This window comes from Anarhichas minor, unplaced genomic scaffold, assembly GCF_050575085.1.
Source record: "Anarhichas minor isolate MPS153535 unplaced genomic scaffold, ASM5057508v1 ptg000018l, whole genome shotgun sequence".
NCBI lineage: Eukaryota > Metazoa > Chordata > Actinopteri > Perciformes > Anarhichadidae > Anarhichas > Anarhichas minor.
In genome coordinates, this window is record NW_027466464.1 from 5,194,217 (window position 1) to 5,214,515 (window position 20,299).

The 20,299-nt window shown below is 44.7% G+C and overlaps 1 protein-coding gene across 1 annotated transcript in view; it reads left to right on the forward strand.

Moving 5' to 3' along the window:
* Nucleotides 1–19,465, forward strand: part of zranb3 (zinc finger, RAN-binding domain containing 3) — a 63,699-nt gene extending 44,234 nt beyond the window's left edge. Inside the window, exons 16-22 of the mRNA XM_076094293.1 lie at nucleotides 3,690–3,794; nucleotides 6,155–6,297; nucleotides 11,738–11,878; nucleotides 14,159–14,332; nucleotides 14,992–15,184; nucleotides 17,941–18,072; nucleotides 18,710–19,465. Of these exons, the coding sequence (XP_075950408.1) occupies nucleotides 3,690–3,794; nucleotides 6,155–6,297; nucleotides 11,738–11,878; nucleotides 14,159–14,332; nucleotides 14,992–15,184; nucleotides 17,941–18,072; nucleotides 18,710–18,808 (987 nt within the window). The 3' untranslated portion in view covers nucleotides 18,809–19,465. The remainder of the gene's footprint in view (nucleotides 1–3,689; nucleotides 3,795–6,154; nucleotides 6,298–11,737; nucleotides 11,879–14,158; nucleotides 14,333–14,991; nucleotides 15,185–17,940; nucleotides 18,073–18,709) is intronic.
* The last annotated feature ends 834 nt before the right edge of the window (nucleotides 19,466–20,299 follow it).

Below are 20,299 nucleotides of genomic sequence, written 5' to 3' on the forward strand. Positions count from 1 at the left end.
ATTCCATATATGTAGCTAGCTTGAGCTTGCAGATGTCTTTAAATGAGAGCTGTGCAGTAAAAAATGCGACATTGAATGCTACTTAACTTCTAAAAAATAATTAATCTGGTTTCCTGCTAAAGTAACCCTGTCAATATACACGTAACACATACATTGTATTATGAAAAGTTTTATGAAATTCATGTATGCCTGAAATATGAAAAGTAATTAACCTTTTGTTTTTGTTTTTAAAGAATTATTATTTGTGCCAGTTCCGTATCCTGTCCTATTTGTCCCAAACATGAGATGAAATCTGAGTTTAATTCATTATAACCCAATGAAATATTAAATACTGATCGTTGTGGAACATTATTGGGGATAGTGCCCCTCTTTTCACTCTCATCTAGAAAGGCTCTAATTCCTGCTTCATGCTGCAACAGCACAACCCGCTCCCCTGAGTCTCCATGATATTTATTTTGCCATAATCCAAATAAACACGTGGGCCTCTGTGCACCGAGGGTACGGCACAGAAAAAAAAAAAAAACGTCCTAATGTTGATTTGTATCTTTCAAATCCCTGTGTCAGCTGCCGGCAGGTATTAACCTTTAAACTTAATCTTTTCTCCTGCCTGTCCTCTCTCCGTCCGCCGTGTCCATGGCTCAAGTAGCTCTGGGTTAGCCGGAATCCGTACTGCAGCTTTTACCTAAATTCTCTGCTCGGCCTCTTTCTTGTAAAAAACGTCCCTGATGTTTGGCACAGTCGCTGTCGCCCGAGTGAAGTTAACACCGAGTGTAAGTGGCTTCTCGGCCTTCAAATTGACAGTAGTTAGTGCTAATGAAGCAGTAATAAGCTGGAACATTTTCTTTATTATTATTTATTTTGCAGATACCTCCGAGCTGCGGCGGTGTGATTACCCATAATCACAGCAAGGTGTATTCTTGTGGGTATATGCCGTTTTCTTTATACTCTGCACAAAACCCTCATTATTTTTGTGTTACTAATGCATGCATACTGTCACAGGAGAAGCATTATCTTCAAAGTGTACATATATTAGAATAAAAAACAAGTGAGATCACTAACAAGCTCCTTGGTTACCACAAAAAATACCATGGCAACCGAAACAAAGAGTATGCGGCCAGATTACAGAACTTGGATGTAATTGTATATAAGTTCTGCAAGTTAGTCATTAGGAATGTGATTGCTCGGCTGAAAATACCTGAAGGTAAAACAAGTTGAGGTGCCGAACACAATGTAACTAATTAAACGCTATAAACCTGGTTCCTTGGCTCTTAATTATAGAGTGACAGTTTTGGTGCTATGATTTAGTTTAGTTTATTTTCAAAATGACTACTTTCTTTGTACTTTTTCTTTCTTACTGTTCTCAGTTGTGTGTAAGACTTTATAACAATCGAGGCTCCCATTTCTCAATAGTGACAGTGTGTTATTACCCGCAACCTGTTCCACACATTTCATTCTCATATGTACAAAGAATGGATTGCGGCCGCTGTAGAGCCATGAATTGCGCGTCATTTGCAATCGCTATCTGCCCCGTCTCAAGGTCCGATTTACAAAAGATTTTGCGCTAATGATATTAAAGTGCAAACACGGCCATAAAATCGTGCAATTTGTACTTTTTTGGTGGAGTGAGAGGGAAGAAATTATTTGTTTAAACTGTCATTGCATCCTGCCTCTTCTCAGACTTTGTCTTGTTTGTGCAGGTTAAGCTGCTGCTGCAAAAAAAACGAGCAAACCTTTTGTGAATTAGCCCCTGAGAGTCAAAAGCCATGCTAGTGTCTTTGCGAGGCTGTACTTGAGCCCAGCGGTGCTTTGAGCTACATGCTAACGTCAGTGTGCTAACATGCTCTCAATGCAAAATGCTAACATGCTGACTGAAGTTTAGCAGGTGTAACGTTAACTGCGTTCGTTCGCCATCTTAGTTTTGAATGTTAGCATGCTGACATTTGCTAATTGCTACTAAACACAAGTACTGCTGAGGCCGATGGGAAGGTCATAAGTATTACAGGTTGGTGGCATAGACTTTATATAAGAAGTGGATGTAGTCATCGTGACGTCACCCATTGGTTTGTGGACTGCCGTTATGAAGCCTCAAGTTCGTCGATTTCGCCATGTTTTTTTTACCATATTTGGAATATGGAGGAGTGACGTCATTCAGTCCTGTAAAAAGTATACAATCTGTATAAAAAATCAGCCTAGAAACAAACGATGGAGTGACGAGCGACGTAGAGTCTACGGCTCTGGTAGCATCAGCGACCTGTCAATCACAGTAAGCCCGCCCTAAAGCATACTCCGCTTTATGGACCCTAATTTACTAAATGAACATCATGCTGTATTGAAGAAGACTTGAAACTAGAGATTGAGACCATAAACTCATGTTTACAATGTTTGTAATAAATGAGGTAATAAATCAAGAGAGAAGTAGTCATTTTCTCATAGACTTCTATAAAATCTGACTTGTTTTTGCAACTGGAGGAGTCGCCCCCTGCTGGTCAGTAGAGAGAATGCAAGGTTTAAGACACTTCCAAAAATGATTACAGTTCAAACATGAAAATGGACAATAGTGAAGTCAAATAACCATCATGCTATTCTTGACTTATACTATGAAAGGACAGTATGTATGTATGATCTAATGTCTATGTCGACACGGTAGGATTTGACTTTATCCTGCTAGTTCACAGAAGCCTTAACTTCTGCTATCTGAGAAGGTGATGTTAGCAGTAAAATAAATCCACCTGTTGCAGCTGATGAGAAAACAGAAAACACACCCGCCTTCTCTCTTCTACCTAAGACATTTATTTGACAGCATCTGAGAGGTTTGTTGGCAATCCGTCCCTCTTATATAACCACATTATTACCCTGACATTTATTCTTGCCAGTGAAACAGTTACTGCGTCGTCATTCACTTAGCGGCACTCGCTTTGGTTACGAAGGTGACTCAGCAGCGAGTCGGGAACCTCCAAAGAACCATGAAGGGACTGTGTGTAGTGGAGTGGTGCTACTGTGTACCGTTAACACTAAGTGTGTTGATCTCTCTCTGCCCTGAGAGGTGATTTTAGCCTGTCTATGTTTTTGGCATTTACGCTAAAAAAAAAGACAAATAAATCAAAATCTCAGCATTTCGGCTCTACTAAGATTAATTGCTTTCATTACATAGTGCCATTTATAGTCCCAGTGTGTAATTCATGTAAACCCCAAATACAAATGATACATTTATATTGTTCATATGGTAAAGTTATGTGTGCAGACATGAGCACTTTTTCTTCCTTTTGTTGAGTAATTAAATGATTGTAGAGATGATAAAATCCCTACAAAGAAAACTGTAATAGTTCCAATTAAAGGGCCAGTTCACCCAATCTGGTATCCAGCCATGCTAATAGTGTTATTGATGCGATTTTAAATATGTCATTGCAATTTTGTTATCGGTTGAATTTACAGTTTGCGGAGAAAGAGAAGAGAACATTTAATCAATAATGTAAATAAAATAAAACATAAATATGTACTATATCAACACGATTGATATGCTGAGAATAATTGGAAAGATGTATAGTATTTACAAAAAAACAAAATGTGTATATTTATATATATATATCTCAGTAGTATCAAGAGTAAGAGTGATGGTGGTATTAGCAGCAGCGGTAACAAATCCTTTTGCTTAAGGTTGTCCTCTTCCTCTCTGTCTCCTCATGTGCTAGGATGGGACTCCGTTGAACCTGAGCTTCGTCCCCCTGGACATCAAGCTAACCAACTGGGACGAGCTGCCCGAGGCCTTCCGCCGGCGCCGGGAAAATCGAACGCAGGTCTGCGCACATGAGGCGCTTTGATATTCATGGGAGTGCGTGGGCGTGCATGTAGGGGGGGGGGGGGGGGCGGAGTGTTTGCACGAGGGACATGTAGCTAGTTAATGTGTCATTACTGCAGAAAACGCCTCGGAGGGGGTATTCAACATGGTTGTAAAATGTGCCAATATTTCTTTCTTTTGATTGATTAGAAAGATATCAAAGCATATGACTTCACATAATTTCCAAGATGACAGAAAATTCTCCATATGCTCAAGAGTGTAGTTGAGGTTTTTTTTTTTTTGCGAGCAGGCCCAGAGGCTGCCTTCATTTTGGAGGAGATAATTTAGTTTGATATCGCAGTCTGCAGGGCTCGCCAATTCCACTGACCCAGTGAAGACGAGGCACACGGCTGCATGGGGTTATTAAGCAGATGTGTGCGTTACAGCCACGTGAAACTAATGACACCCATGATGATGATGAGGAGGAGGAGGAAGAGCAGCAGCAGCGCGGCGTTGGGAGCCTGACGGATTGGTGGTAGCGCGGACGGCCACTTCCACCACCGCAGGGCCTGTAGTGGGAGAGGGAGGAGGCGTTGGGAGGGAGGGGGGTGATGGAGGAAAGGAGAAAAGAGAGGGGGCGGTGTGTGTGTGTGTGTGTGTGTGGGGGGGGGGGGGGGCCAGCGAGAGAGAGAAAGTGCCGCTTTATGGCGGTCGTTAAACGAGACGGATCATCGCCTCAAACGACCCCGCGCGCCACCCGGCCAATATTAAATCCTGCAATCTGCCGCGGCGGTAACCCGGAGCCGCCGACAGACACCCCGGGCCTGTCGCCTTGTTTATGTTGCTTTGTAAAACGCAGGCGTGAGTTGCATCCGCGCCCCGACCCATCATTCACGCCCCTTGTTTACACTCCAATTGTCCATCAAAATCAATAGCGGGCAGGCGAGCTTAATGCGGGGAAGGGGAGGCGGTGGGTAGAGAGCTCACCTGCACTCTGCACAAGCAAAGAGAGGCAAACAAAAATTTGAAATTATATCAGAATAATCTTTTTAAGGGAATGAATAATGTATATATAATGAGATTAGAACAGGTGGGCACTGTACATCAAACGTGACTCAAACAGGAGTTAATAGCATATTTGTTGGGCACTATTTTTAGCGGCGGATTAATCCACATTCAGTGCTCCAGGATGGTGTGTGTGGGATTGACTACATGTGTGTTCATGGTTATGAAGGAACTTGATGGCCGGTAAACAACGTGGCTCAGTAATCGTTTTTTACACAACCAATGGAGCGCTATGGCACAGAGGAAGGAGATATATCAGGCTTTGATACACAAACATTACGTGATAGAATACATTCATTTTCATGGGATTTATTTATTTATTTGGCAATAAGACTTATACAGAATATTGCCTTCATCCAGCCTCACAGTGATGAATCTAAGCCCTCCCAGTTTCCGCCCACACGATGTCTGATACTCACCTATTAACCCCCGGCCGACCATCGGAGTAGCATGAAGCTGAAAACAGCATCCCACTCTCCTCCTCAGTCACGACTTCTGACATCTGATCCGGCGCCTCGACTCTCTGCTGACCTCTGATGACCTCGCCGAGCTGTTGCCATATTTCTGAAGCTTGTCCGGAGTCTTCAGCTGCACCGGGCAAACCCGGTCTTTGTGGAGCCGGGTTTTCCTCGATCAGTCGGTTCGTTACGTCCAACCGTACTGCAGCACTTTGACCTCTGATCTTTCCCCCGGCTCACTTCCAAGTGCCTTCATCGGAATATCAAGCTCTAGTTACCTTATTTTAATCTGCTGCCTTTGATGGGTATTATTTCGATCAAAATACCCACAATTCCACTTCAAAAACGTCAACAAAGCAAACCTTGCTGTGAATAGTTTTTACTCAAATAATCATTTTTTTGTGAGAGTAGCTATCATCCACGGGGAGAGAAAAAAAAAAAAGCTCTCCGGCGTAATATACGTAGCTAAATTGCCCATTAGGCCTTGGTGCTTGGTGTGCTATTTGTTATTTTGCCGGTGGATTTTCTTTGAATCCTTGACTTGGCTGAAAGCATATACAGCTCTCTCTCTTGCTTTGATGGGTTTTTATTCAGCTGTCTGGAAAACTGTCTCCTCATGTGTGTCAGTGTCTCTGCTCTGCAGGTTTAGATTGTTTGTTTCGAAAGTGTATTTTCCAAAATTGAAAAGCAGAACAACAAAAATATTTTGCCCCAATATCCAAACTATGAATTTGTGTTGAAAGACAAAGGCTCCAGCGTTTTTCATTTTTTTCATTTTTTCCGGTTTTAGCTTGAAATAGAATTTGAAGTGAGGTGTCTCGTCTTCCCCCCTTCCCGTCCTCTCTCCCCCCCTCAGGTGCTGAGGTTCGTTCAGGAGTGGAGCAGCCTGGCCGCCATGAAGCAGAAGCTGCTTCGACGCGGCGGCCTCCTCTTCCACAGCCCCACTCTGGGCCTGCAGCAGCTGGCCGCCGCCCAGCGCCCTCACTCCAGCACCAAGAGGTCAGACTCTAGCGGGGCAAATGTGCTCTTGAGAGACAAAACATGCTACTTTGGCTTTCGAATACTTAGCTCCCGAGAACAGCAAATGGTTACCGTAGCACGACGATGTTGAAGAGGTGCACAGTAAAAGCAACAATCGACATTTAAAGAGTTTGGACGGTGGTGAATTACATTTTTTTACTTTTCCAAAACTCAAAACTGTGTTTCTCTGCTCTAACGTGAGCTGCAATCGTTAGCATATCCGGCTAACTAGCTTAGTACCTACACTAGCAACCCTGCAGGCAAACAGGGTATACTGATATGTTAATAATACACATATGATCATACTATGTATTCACAGTTATGGTCTCTTTCTCCACCGCCTACTACTCATGTTTTGTGTGTAGTTCATTTTCCAAAAAAAAAAAGAGACAAAACGCACAACATACAATACTAGAGATGAATTTGACTGATGGCATTATTTTTTTCTTTCCAAATGTTCTATAAACATCGCAATTATATCATTGTCGTGAATTCCTTTGACCGCGATAATCGTCTCATGAAAATCTGGTATTGTGAAAGCCCTAGCGGATTAAGGACCCTTTATTTATTTTTTTCTAAAATGATTGAAAAACGTAAGTAAATCTTCCCATCATGTGACTATATCTGTCAGCCGTAACAAGGGGACAAACGCGTCTCCCCCCTCCGAGAGCTAATTTGACCTAGCGCCCCTGTTGTGCCAGCTCAGCGATAATTTGAACATGCTGGAAACAGCGGGACGAATTAGCTCCCCACGTTAATGTCAGAAACCGGAAAAAGCAACGTGTGAGATTTCACAGAGGAACCGGCAGATTTGTAAATACTAACTGCCCCGGGCGTCGTGGAAGGCTCAATAGCGCGTGTGTGTGTGTGTGTGTGTGGGGGGGGGGTGTATCAAAGGGTGTCAGCGGAGGATGAATTGAGCTCTGTGGATGTGTACATGTGTGTGAGTGTGTGTGTGTGTGTGTGTTTTTCTTCTTCTTTTTTTTTGACAAACATGCATTGTTGCTGGCACACTAATTACAGCTGGCGTGGATCGAGGCACGGAGAGTTTGCCAATTACAGGGTAGACTCTCGTGTGTGTGTGTGTGTGAGTCCGCAAGAGAGTGTTTCTCAACCGGGGAGGGGGGGGGGGCGTGTTTGGGTGCATGAACCTAATCAAGGTGTGAGTAGGAGGCAATTGGCCCGACTTGATTTGATACCTGTCTGATTTATTCGCTAATCAGAACCAATCAAGCTCCGGCTTCGGCTCAGCGGGGCGGTTCGCCGCTCGGCTTTCAGCGGCCCCCGAAACTTGATGCACTCTGCTCGGGTTTCTCCCCAGCGCCGCGGATGTTGTCGTCGTAGGCCACTCGTGGTGATTTGCGGTGATTTCAGAGAAGTTCAGGGGATTTTAATCGGGTTTGTATCCTGCGCTTCGTTGCTTGGATTACTGCACACATTGCCTAGAAAACGGACCACTGCTTCGTCTTTATAATAGAATAAGACTGCACAAGAATTTTCCTTCACACATATTTGCATACTAATTATCTTCATAATGGTAGCTATTTGGTTGCAAAAGAACACATAGAAGGTTGACTGTTGTACAGGTGAGGAATATTTTAATGTAATTGGTGAAAGATGACATCGACGGTAATCATACAGACAACATCATTGGACGATATTATTTGCCCAGACTGCTAGAAGCAAAAAAATCCTAAAACATTGGATATTTCAACTCCACGTTGTAATGTGTGGATAGAATTACATTTCTTAAAATCCGTGAAATAACATTAATTTAGAAATCATAGACTGCAGCACGGCGTCTGACTAGATGGAAAAATGGATAACGAACCAGAACATTTGGCTGAGAATATGTAGAGCCCTTTTTTGGACATCACTATAGCAACTTATATTAACAGCTTACTCCAGCGATTCAGCGCTGCACTTCCAAAAAAACTGAGACTTGAATAAGTCACACGGCGAAGAAAAAAACCTCTCGATTACACCCTTGCCGTTATGCAACTTTTATTGCGTCTTTCATTAGACACTCCCTGCCTGATAAACACCCACATCTTTCAAACTCCACACCTCCAGTTTGTAACACAGCCTCTATTGGTGTATTTGAAGTCTCAAGCCGAAACTGGGAAGAGGCAGGGTTATTTTCTCATAAACCTGTGCATATTTACTATGTGTAGCTTCGTGATTCTTCTGAGGTGGCCCACTTCAGTGCGTGTCATTTTCTGCACCGGCCACATCTCTCTTGAGGCCAGTCGGAGGCGGGGCGGCCATCGATCACAGTGGCTTCGGCAGAGCTCGTTAGTTCGATTTTCGCACAGCCGAGCAGGGCCTGGCCCCTGGCGCTGAACCCACGGGGCCGGGCCCGGGAGCAGCCGGGCTGCCGTCTGCGGGTTCCACTGTCGGCGAACCGGCTGCCACCACCGGCCTGCAGCAGCGCTCCTGCAGCTGGGCGTCAAACGAGAACCATCCACCGCGGCCGAGTTATCTTCAAGGCATAGTTTGACTTTTTTATTTTTTTTTGAAATACACTTATTTCCTTTTCTTGCTTGGAGCTAGAGCAGAAGATTGACGCCACTGTCATGTCCGTACAGTAAATATGAAGCTACCACCGGCAGCCGAACAGTTACCCGGCAACAAGCGGAGACTTAAGGACGTTTCTGCTCTGCGTCGAGAAATGGTCCTTGTAAAAAGCACAAATTAGCAAACAGACAGGGAAGTGGTATCAGTCTTCTCCTCCGACTCTGGCAAGAAAATGAGAGTGCATTTCTCAAAATGTCAAACTGTGCCTTTTAAAGGGGACACATTGTGAAGAAGTAACTTTTTCAGTGCTTGTGCACACACATTTGGGTATCTGGAGTGTACCAACTCTGAAATACGATGACTCAGTCAGTTTTTTGTGGGCCGCCTAGATCAGAAAACTAGCCAATCAGGTTTGATCCCCCTTCCTATGTCACATGCAGGCTCATTAGAATATACCACCCCCCCACCTATCTATCTCCACCTATGCCTTTAGAACTACATTTGCAAAAGTGCGTCATATTTTTCTCGCGAGCCAATCAGAGCAGACTGGGCATTTCAGGAGGGGGGGGCTTAAAGAGACAGGCACAAAAACGTCCCGTTTCAGACATACGGTAAATACAGGTGTGTTCAGACAGGCAGTATGGGAAAAACGTTGTGTTTTTTGAGCTATAGAGCATCTAAACATGTTCTAGTAGAAACCCCAAATACAAGTATGAAACTGAAAATGGGCATGATGTGGTGCCCTTTAAAGGTGCACCGTGGAGTTGTCCTGACGGGTATAAACATTGCTCCACAGCACTTCTATTGGTGAAAATAAAGTGCGTAATGAAGGAGCAGCAGTCACCTTAGTGTACAGAACTTCTGTCCAAGCACCCAGCTGCATGAACAACATGCAAACACACATCCACGCTCTCTCCCAGGAGCGTAGTTGGACTCCAGTTTAGCGCGAGGTGTCTCGTTTCATCCAGCCTCTGCGCCGGGACCGTTTGAAGCAGAGGGAGCTCGTGTGTTTGATGGAGACTCGCCTTCTTCATCATCTCCCCACAGCTTCCAGAGAAACTTCTCCTCTTTGATGTGTCTCCCTCCTCCACTTTCTGCCTCCTGTCATCCATCTCTTCCTTTATTTCTTTTCTACCTACTTTCCATCCGACTCCCAGAGACAGTATTCTGTCCAGATGGAGGTGGAGTGAAATGCATGGGAATGTCAGTGTGGGGCCCAGTGGAGATATTAAAAGCTTAGCTTAACAGTGGCAACACCTTCCTGTTTAAATAGCTGGGTTTCATGGAGGCTAGTGTTTCATTAGTAATCAGGGAGACGGTGCGGTCAGAATAAAAACACATCACGTAAGCATTCAATTAAATAACCCATTCATATTTAGGTAGACATTACTCCACTATATCTTTATATATATACACAGTATATAATCATTTTTTTGCTGCTATATTAAAGCTCTGAATGTTAAATACAGCTCTATTAAAGAACGAAAAAATGTGGTTAATTCGACATATAACCACAGGCAACTTTTATCAGTGCTTCACTGCTCAGTTAAATAGCGTTGAATGTATTTTTCTGCATGTCTTATGGGTCTGGGAGTTGCCCCAATTATTGATTATATTTTACGGGTGGCAGTGCAACCGTTCATGTTCCCAGTTTGAGAATTGGCAAAGCTGTCAGAACAAGTGTTTGTAAAGCACAACTCTAATTATCGATCTACATAACAGTTAGTGAGCAGAGTTGATTGACCGTGAAACGGCCACACCGCGCAATGGCCGCCTCCCCATCCGTCCTTTCTTACCTCGCCCCTTGCTTTTTTCTTTTATAACTGCCGTTTTGTTTGCGTCATTGACATAATCCCTTTATTTCAAATTGCTACTAAAAGAGTCTTCTATCTAGTTTAATAACCAATGCATATGGGGGTAAAAGGTTATACCTACTCTACGTACAAGAAGGCTGAATCTTTGCCAGTTATCCAATGAGAACGAGACACCTCGAACAGAGAAACTTCAAAATAAAAGTACAGAACAAAATGTTACACAAGCCGCAAAAAAATCATCACACGGTCACGAAATACCGTCGCAAAACTGATGCGAAAGAATAATAGAAATATCAGCCGGCCCACTTGAGTCGGCAAACATCCAGTCTGGCAACGTGTCTTCGAGCAGAACACCCGAGTCCCCACCAACTGCAGGGCAGGTGTGTAGTAGCTAAGCCTGATCTCTGACCTGCCTGTAGAGGCAGCCAGAGAGAGGATAATTGCTCCGAGGGGACCATTAGAGTGTTGTATCATCCTTCTGTGGAAAGCCTTAATGTTACCTGGGGACGTTTGGTGATTGGTCACTTTTCTCTCAAGACCACAGCAATTTTCTTCCACCTAGAACAAACAAGTCCCCCACCCCCCTAACTCTTTTTCTCCTCCTGCATTTCGTGTCAACGCCCCAGGGTCATTTTAATCCTGTCCAGATTGACGTGCACTGTTTCATGGGATCCTCGACCGGCACACCTAGAGCATCTGTATTACAAGGGCCATAAAAACCAGTGGCGTGGTGGATGGATTAGATTAGATGATTGATGATGCCTGTGGGGAAATTAGATCGCTGCAGCAGCAAAAAGTGCTTCAGCACGGGGAGGAGGACAAACGGAATACAAGCAAATATGTAGAATTGAATAATAAGCAATGAAAGTATGAGTTTCTGCGTTTAAGCACAGTTTTGGAAAATATAAACGCGCATCTGGCATCAGATTTCCCTTTTTAGCTGCTACTAACGCTGTCCAGAGAGAGTTTGTGAATCCATCTCCTTCTACGTCCCCCATGCACCGACATGCGAATCTGCTCTCTTCAAACTCTTTGGTTACACAAATCCTCCGATCCTTCACGGCCCCGTTTTATCCCATTTTTCACAGGTACCTCAGCAAGGACGAGGTGGCCCAGGCCTCCCTGAGCAAGGCCCAGCAGGAGGGAGGCAGCGTCCGCCTGGTCACCAAGGAAAACTTCTTCACAAAGAGGAGGTCCGCCGCTCCGCTGACGCCACCCGCTTCGGAGAGGTGGGTGAAAGGGTGGCTGTGTGGGCGGATGTTCGCGGCAAGGAGAGGTCGAGCCGTGCTCGGATCTTGAAAAGTCCTAAATAGCCTCCTCCTCTAGGCTCAAAGCTTCACAGGAGCTGCTATACACTGCAGTTATTTTTGTACAGTATTTAGAACTAACGGATCACGTACAGCCTTGTTTGTGGTTTTTAACGATGAGGTTTCATGGTCTCTACATGAAGGTGGTTTGTGCCAACACGCGGCTTCGCCTTTAGGGGTTTCGGTCTATTTTCATTTTCCTTCCCATAGCTGTCTCCATGGAGATCTGTGGGAGAGGCACAAAGCCCTGCTGAGCGTGTTGGTACAGTAAATAAAGACCCTAATACGATCTGCCGTGTGAGATGCAACCTGCTCAGCCCCAGGATGGAATATCACTATGACAACCTACAGCAAACGGTGTTCCTCATATGGACGCAGCAGCTGCTGTTCCACTCAAATGTCTGTGATGGACCATGAGGTGTCTTAAAGGGGGCCGTCTGAAAGTAGTACCTCTGAAAATATAAAGTTTAAAGCTAATATTTAGATCAGCTTTTATGCTAATCTGTTTCTACAATTTACTTTTGTCTCCAGTCCAGGGTGAGTTTCCGCCATTTCACACATTTATTGGTTATTTCGAGGTGTTATTTGCCAACAGTAACACGTCAACCCATTGTGGGACAAATCGCAGGTTTTCGCTTTAATATCACCAATGTTAAAACGGAGATGCGCTAGATTGTCTCAAATTAAATCTGGTGTGGTCGCAATCCCAAATAAAACAGAATCTTCCTCCCGTTCAGCAGTGAGCGAGCACTCGGCAGCGTCAGATGTTGCTCCTCTCCCGTGCCTCTTGGTTTCCTTTGTTAGGAAGCATCGGGGATCAGCTTGCTGGTAAACACTGGCAGGCTGTGCACCGTTTGCTGAAGGCATGTTGCGTGATTTTCCGGGGTTTGAAGCACGAGTTACCTCACCCTGCGATGCTGAGCTGCCAACATGCTCACTTGCTTTGTGCACGTATGCATTGAAATTACTTTGAAGATAAATGTGAAGCACACGTAATAATTTGTTTTAATTACATTATTATGTTATATGTTTTTTTCTGGCTAATGCATTCAACATTTACAGTCCCAAAAAAATATTTCTGGGTTTCATTTTCTTTTTCTAAAGTACCATATTTTCACCATTCTGTTTGGGCACACCAGTAAAAAAAAAAAAAAAAAAGTCTATATCTGTCTCTCTTTCATCCACTAGATGTTGCTGGCACAGTATTTGTCTCTTGGTACTTCCAGTTTTTGGTATCTTCTCAACTTTGAAGCAGAGAGGCTCCTTTTTTTAGAGTTTTTTTTCTTCTCCATTTCAATGATTAAATCTCACTCTGTAGTGCTCTGTCTCTTTGTTCCCCTCTCTCTCTCTGTCTGAATTGTGAACCACAGGGAAAGAGAATTTAGTCCATCTGTCACCACCAACGTGGCTCTAGCACCCTGCTGGGACAACATGGCCAAATGCCCAAACTCACTGTCCTCTGCCAAAACTGCATACACATACACACACTTGAAATGTTCTACAGATGCATTCACACACAGTATGTAGACATTTTCCACACACACACACACAGCAGCCATATGTCCATCAACTCTGCATCTGCAGCACACAAAGCAAGCATATATATATATGCTTTTTTAAAATTGGATGAATATAAATATTGAATTGCGTTTGCTGTGTTGCTGGTGTTGAAAGCACTGAGCTGACATTGAACACGCTGTCGGCTCACAGACTGATGGCTGTCACGCGGGTCAAGGTAGCTTCCTTTTGAAGTTTCCTGGACACAAAGGGCTGAAAATCTGCTGCAGCCGCGCATCAAATGGCGTAAATGGAAGGAATCCATTTATTTCGCAGGCTGACATTGAAAGTAGTTCCGCATTTTGTCATTTCTTGTCAATATCGAGGTGTTTACCCACACTTAAGTCTGCTACGTTCACATTTTACCATATTTACAGTCGTGTTAGTTACCTAAGCATTGCATAACAACATATGTAATGCTAAAGTGTGCTTTATTATATATTTCAATTTTATTAGAACCGGCTTTTATGTCTAAATATTTGTGTTGCACATGCATATCTTTTTATATCTATTATATTTTCAGGAAATGTTTGCAGTAGTGTCCTCTGTGTCTACCGTGATGCATAATAATCAATGATTCTACGAGTTTGTCTTCATAAAGCGAGTTAATGTGATAGATTTCTTTCTCTATCCGTGTGACCGCAGCCGGGACGGGGAGTCCTCTAAGACGGAGGAGGAGGAGGAGGAGCAGCAGCAGCCGCCGTCAGAGTCCGGCTTCCTGCAGGCAGTGGACAGTGAGGGTGTCCCTCTGTGTCTGTCCTGCCAGCAGGCCTGCTCCACCACCGGCGGGGCCTGGGACACTCGGTTCTGCAGCCACAGGTATGGCGACACTAACTGCACACAGTTCAGAAGCTGTATACAAGACCTGTGTGGAACAGCAGATGCATGTAAATCTTTTGGAGCACCAGAGGGGCGGGTCTTACTGCAATGGGGACACTCCATGTCGTCTTTGGTGAGATGTCGGTCAAAGAAATGCATATTGAATTAACTTTCAAATAGTTTGCGTCTGTAATTGGTTAAACTTCCCGAGTACCGATTGTCATGTGCCAAAGCCATCTGGCACCCTTAAAAATTCAGTTATACTCAGAGTTTTTGTGCAAAACAAGCTCGAAATCAATCCTTTTTCTGAAGATCAATCCACTGCATTTTAACATAAATATAAACAATGTTTTGAATGGAAAGTGGAAACATTTCTGCTTGTTCAGTCTCCGCCCCTTTAAGGTAGAAATCCAATTTCCGTGAGTGGTTTTCAAGAGCCGGATTCAGGTCAGATCCTTCGCTCCTCTATACCTGACTTTGATCAAACTTCCACACAGTTATGCGTGGCCCTCAGCTGAATCCAACCACAGTAGTAAAAACCACAATAACGACATTCTTCTGGTGTCTGAAAAAAAAAGAATCTCAACTGTTTAGGGTAGAAAATGGTAAGATTCCAGTCGGGGATATATTCATGTTCCCCCCCCCCCCCCCACCTGCAGGTGCCAGGAGGAGTTCCAGCTGCGCTCCAGCCAGACGTACATGCGCTCGCGGGTGCTGGAGGCGGAGCGCGGCGTTTGTCAGCACTGCGGCCTCCACGCCCACGACCTGTTCCTGAAGGTCCACGATGCCCCGCCCTCCCAGCGCAAGGACATGCTGGAGAACACCTGGCTCGCGCAGCTGTCACTCAAACAGGTCGGACATGTTTTATTTTTTGTGTCTTACAGATATTTTAATGGAGGAGAGATGGAGTCCATTGGCTGTGCGTTCTGAGGAAACACCAACCTTCAGTATCAGAAACGCACACATCCTCTTGATGTGAGCTACATAACGTACATAAGCCATCTCTTGTCTGTGTGTTTGTGTAGGTGCAAAAATAAGAGCGCCCTGTACTCTTCTTTCAACCCACCTACACACACACACACACACACACACACACACACACAGGTTGATCTTCCCTCCGAAGGGCCAGCTCCCAGTAAATGGATTGCTGGGCCCATTGATTTTTATTTTTTATTTTTTCCAGTACCAGGCCTCGACCAGTAAGCCTGTTTGATTTGGTTGGCTGTTATTCTGCAAAGCCAGCCCCCCCCTCGTCTCCTCACACACACACACACACACACACACTCCCTCCTTCCCTGTGCCGCCGGCAGCTGCAGGAGCGCCGATCGATGCGCCGAGCTTTAGAGGAAACAAACTCAGCCACATGATAAGACGGCGCAGCGGTGGAGGAGCCTCCAGATTATCGGCTCATTCTTTGGTTCATACCGGGGGTTCTGGTGTGTGTATGTGTGTGTGTACATGTGTGTGTGGGTCTTTATGTGTACCATGGGGTCTGTCTCGGTGTGTGCGTGCGAGTATGTGTATGTCAGAATTTTGCCATGCATGTGTGTAAGGCCTTTAGGTGCCTGTCAGCAGTATTTAGTTGTGTGTGAGTGTGTAGTAGTGAGGTCTGGTGTTGCAAGGTGCATGGTTTTGGCACAAAAGCAGGTCCAATTGACTGGGGAGAGAGAGAAAGAGAGAGTGTGTGCGCGTGTGTGTGTGTGTGTGTGTGTAAGAGACGTGAACTGTGCCCCCGTGAGCAGGCCTGTTCTTCAAATCTGTTGGGATCAATTCCAGCTCGCTGCCTTAATGTCGGCAGAGTAGCACTCAAAGCAGGAAAATGGATTTTTCGCCCTGAACTCTTCCCATCAGGCTTCTCTCTCTCTCTTTCTAATTCTAAAAAGTCATCTTTTGCTTCTCCGCTTGCTTACTCTCACACTCGCTCTGTGTTCCTTTCTTTTATTCTCAAATACGTTTTCTGTCGTTTTTCTCTTTTGGTCTGTTTCTTTTCAGAATAAAATAAAAACAAGCAAACAACTTTTTTTTTGGTCCCAGAGTTTTCACTGCTATACGATAGACGCTGTTGCGTCTGCCTGCGTATGATTAGTATAGATTTAATGAGTGAATCGGAATATATAGCTTTATTTAGATTTCATACGTCCTCAGTAATCTATTTAGGTCAACGCGACATTTGTGCTGAAACACTTTGCTCAGTAATAACAATGGGAAGTCACATATCATAACAATTTCCTAGCATTTTAAACATTATGCTGACCAAATGACTTATCAATTAATAAAAATCGAACAAAAATTTGAGATTAATTGATGATTTAAAAAAAAATACTCAATAGTTGCTCCCTTAACTGACCTCATGACAGGTTATGCTAACAGTCTACAGCCATGCTAGCAGCTCTGTTTGGCTGTATTAGCTAAATCCAAATGTCAGCATGCTAACAAGCTCACCGGGACAACGTCAAGGTGCTGATGTTCAACTGTTACGTTCACCATTTACACCATATTGGTTTGGCGTGTTAGCATGCTGACATGAGCAAAATAACAATGCTTGTATGCTAATGTTTAGCAGGTGACGTTTCTCATGTTCGTCCTAGCATGCTAACATGTGGTAATTAACACTAAGCACGCTGCCTCGGGGGTCAGGTGAAGTAAGGTTGTATTTTAAATGGACAACTTCATTAGAAGTACAGTCAAATATGAAAATACTACAATATACACTACATCTTTGCTAACATCTTTTACTAATATGCGTTAGCAGGTAATACTAACCGTGTTCATCATCTTAGTTTAGCGTGTTAGCATGCTAACCTTTCCCCGATATTGGTAATGACACTGGTTTCTTGGTTTTCACAGGACAGTGATGCTGTGGTATTTACGTGTATTATTGAATACCAGTTATTACAAAGCCAGCACTAGCTTAAAACATTCGTAGCATGTTATTACCCTGTGGTTTATTTAACCTCATTGCTGTGTCTTTATCAGGCAGACTTACATGTGCATGGACTGCCCTTTATGTAGGCCGATAACATTGTGCTGGTTTATATAGCCGTCGCTGAGTTATCCTAGGTGACGGATGATAGAGGGTCAAAGTTCACCGTCACCGATTTGGAGCAAATTATTGTTGTAATCACACTTGAAACCATACAGGCTTACGTTAACCTCGGCATTTTCAACCTTTAAACCTTCCTTTCATTATTTCCTGTTGTAGATTTCCACCACTTATGTGCCTCCCTGTCATGTGTGCTCCTCAAGACGTATTTGTTTCTATCCTCTTTTATTCGAAGCGCATTGCAGAAGTGCCCCTGCGGTGCAGAGATTTGTCTAGCACGAACGCCTCCGCGCGCCCGTGTGTGTGTGCGGGTGTGGGATGCGCGTGCGGAAAAATAACAATTTAGGTCACTTTAGCACTCGGAGAAAGACTTGAGCTCCGCTAAAGACATCACATCGGTTTAAAAAAAAAAAAAAAGAATTCCGGAGTAGATGGATGGTGTGGGAGGGCGGCGCAATCACAGCTTGATATTTGTTTTTGTTGGTAATTTAGAGCGGTGCGAGGAAAAAAATCGAGCCCGGCGCACTGAGACGCTCACTGTTTCTTTCTGTGTGTGCTCCCACAGCTGAACGAGATGATCCGGGCTCCAGTCGAAGGAGACTTCTGGCAGGTCGACCACATCCGGCCGGTCTACAGCGGAGGAGGACAGTGCTCTCTGGACAACCTGCAGACGCTCTGCACCGTGTGCCACAAAGCTGTACGTGCACACACACACCGCATCCCTGCACCCATAACAACTGACTTTCAGAGCCAAAGGGGCTTAAGGGGCCAAAGCAATTTGTCTAACATTTAAGATCGCACACTGGATGGACCTCTCCTTTATCCCCGGCCTCATCACTCATGTTGAGGATCATACGTGGTGGCGGTAATGTGATACATGGTCAAGCACATTGATCAAACGTCACGCCGTCCCTCACGAAGCTATATATTGCCCGTAATATCATCACATGATGTGCCGGTGTGACATATTGATATATGGCGTTTGTTGCCTTCGGGATCATCTCCCCTTCTTGAGCTCCTGCCATCGATATTTCATAATCGCTGAGACTTCTTACAAAAAAAAAAGTATAACCGAGCTTTTCATTGTCTCCTAAAATGTGCTTTGCTTTCACGCCAGATTTTTTATCTTTTTTGTCAGAGTGGGTGTCTGTTTGGAACACGTCGGGACGTGTATGAACCGACGCGAGGAGCTGCTCGTTCCGATAAGGGGATCCTCTCGCCATTTAACGCCGCCACTCGAGACGCTTTAATCTAGAGGCTCGATGTATCGATCTCACTTTTCTTTTTTCTCTTCTTACATCATGTTCCGTTCTGTTCTCTCTCTCTCTCCACAGAGGACGGCTCGGCAAGCCAAGGAACGCAGCCAGATGAAGAAGAGCGTGGCAGCCTCCAAGGTTGCGTCAGATATCAGCAGGTTCTTCGTGAGGAAATGAAATGAGAGGTTTAGTAAGGATTGTTGTAACTGTATAATATCTCTAAATCACATTGCCATGCTTTATGACAGCGTGGATGGAGATGATTCCTCGGTCACGTTTAAGTATCAGAAATGCCGCTCTCTCTGACAGATTAGGATAAAAGAAAGGGCCGGACTTCCTTCGCATCCTACTTCCTCTACTTTTCCTCTACATCCATTTGCGAAGAGATCAGCGCCGTCCCGTTGGACTCGGCCGCACCTGTGGAGATTTACCCAAAAAATGTTTGTTTTTTTAACACAACAAAAGAAAATCATGAGACGACTGCATGAAATGCTAATTCAGCCAGCTCCCCTTTTCGTCCCCGAACCGTCACGGGCGCGGTAGTTTTGATTTATGACGGCCCCCTTTTTTTTTTGTGCTCGAGGCGGAAATGGAGCAGGTTGTTTAGAGAGAGATGCTGCTATTTTAAGATTTTTTGCAAACTTAGGGAGGAAAAGTAGCAGGTGAGAGATGAACTAGGGGTGGGGGGGGCTTTGTGATTAAAACTTTACGGCAGAAAAGCGCAAGTGTCCTCATTTGCGCCACCTCAACAAGCAGCGCCTTGTAAATCTTCCTCTCTTTTTTATTTTGGAAGATGGATGAACGCACCCCAGTGAAATAAAAAGCCTGTTCTCATCCTGTCTCATGCTGTCTCATGTTGTCTCCTTCCTCTCCTCCTCGGACTGTAAATACACCAAATACGTCGTCGGCTGCTCTGACGAGCAAGCAAATCGTTTCATCGCCCCGAGTCAAGAACATCATCGTCCACGTCCACGCATCTTCCTCCTCTTCAGCCGTGCTTGATGATCTGGGGAGAGCTAAAGTCAGTCAGGAGGGCTATGTTTAGAGAGACGGAGAGCAGAGTTACTATGGAAACAGGGCTTCAGGTTCAGCAATGTCGGGAATATTGAATTCTCTTCTTGTGAGAGTTATACAATGAGCCAGACAGACATCAGAAAACTCCAATCAATACCAGCAGGCTCCTGTAAAAACAAGGCCGTCGCATTCCTCCGCGGTGGAATTTGACGTCCCCCCTCTCGGGCGGTTGGCGGATTGTCGTCACGTCACGATTTGTCCGTCCGTCAGCCAGCTAACTCTGAGCGTACGCAGCGTATTTGTTGTAAAAGTTCTTAAAAAAAAGAAAATAAAGATTTCCTGGCAGCCCCCAACTTCCCTCAGCCTATCGGAGTGCTCGGCTTCAAACTTACTTTGGGAGCACGCGTGGGTGCGCGCGTGGGCGTGTGTGTATTTCCCCTACGGCTGCTCCAGGTCTCCACTTAATAAGGCCGTTGTTCCTCTCCTGTCCAAACCGACAAGCCTTGTGAGTAATGAACATCTCCCAGGCAGCCTTCCAACAACAGCCGGTCTCAGTGTCAGTCCCTGTCAGCAGCCAATGACTCTGATCTGCTGTTTTATTACACCCAAAAGTGTGTGTGTGTGTGTGTGTGTGTGTGTGTGTGTGTGTGTGTG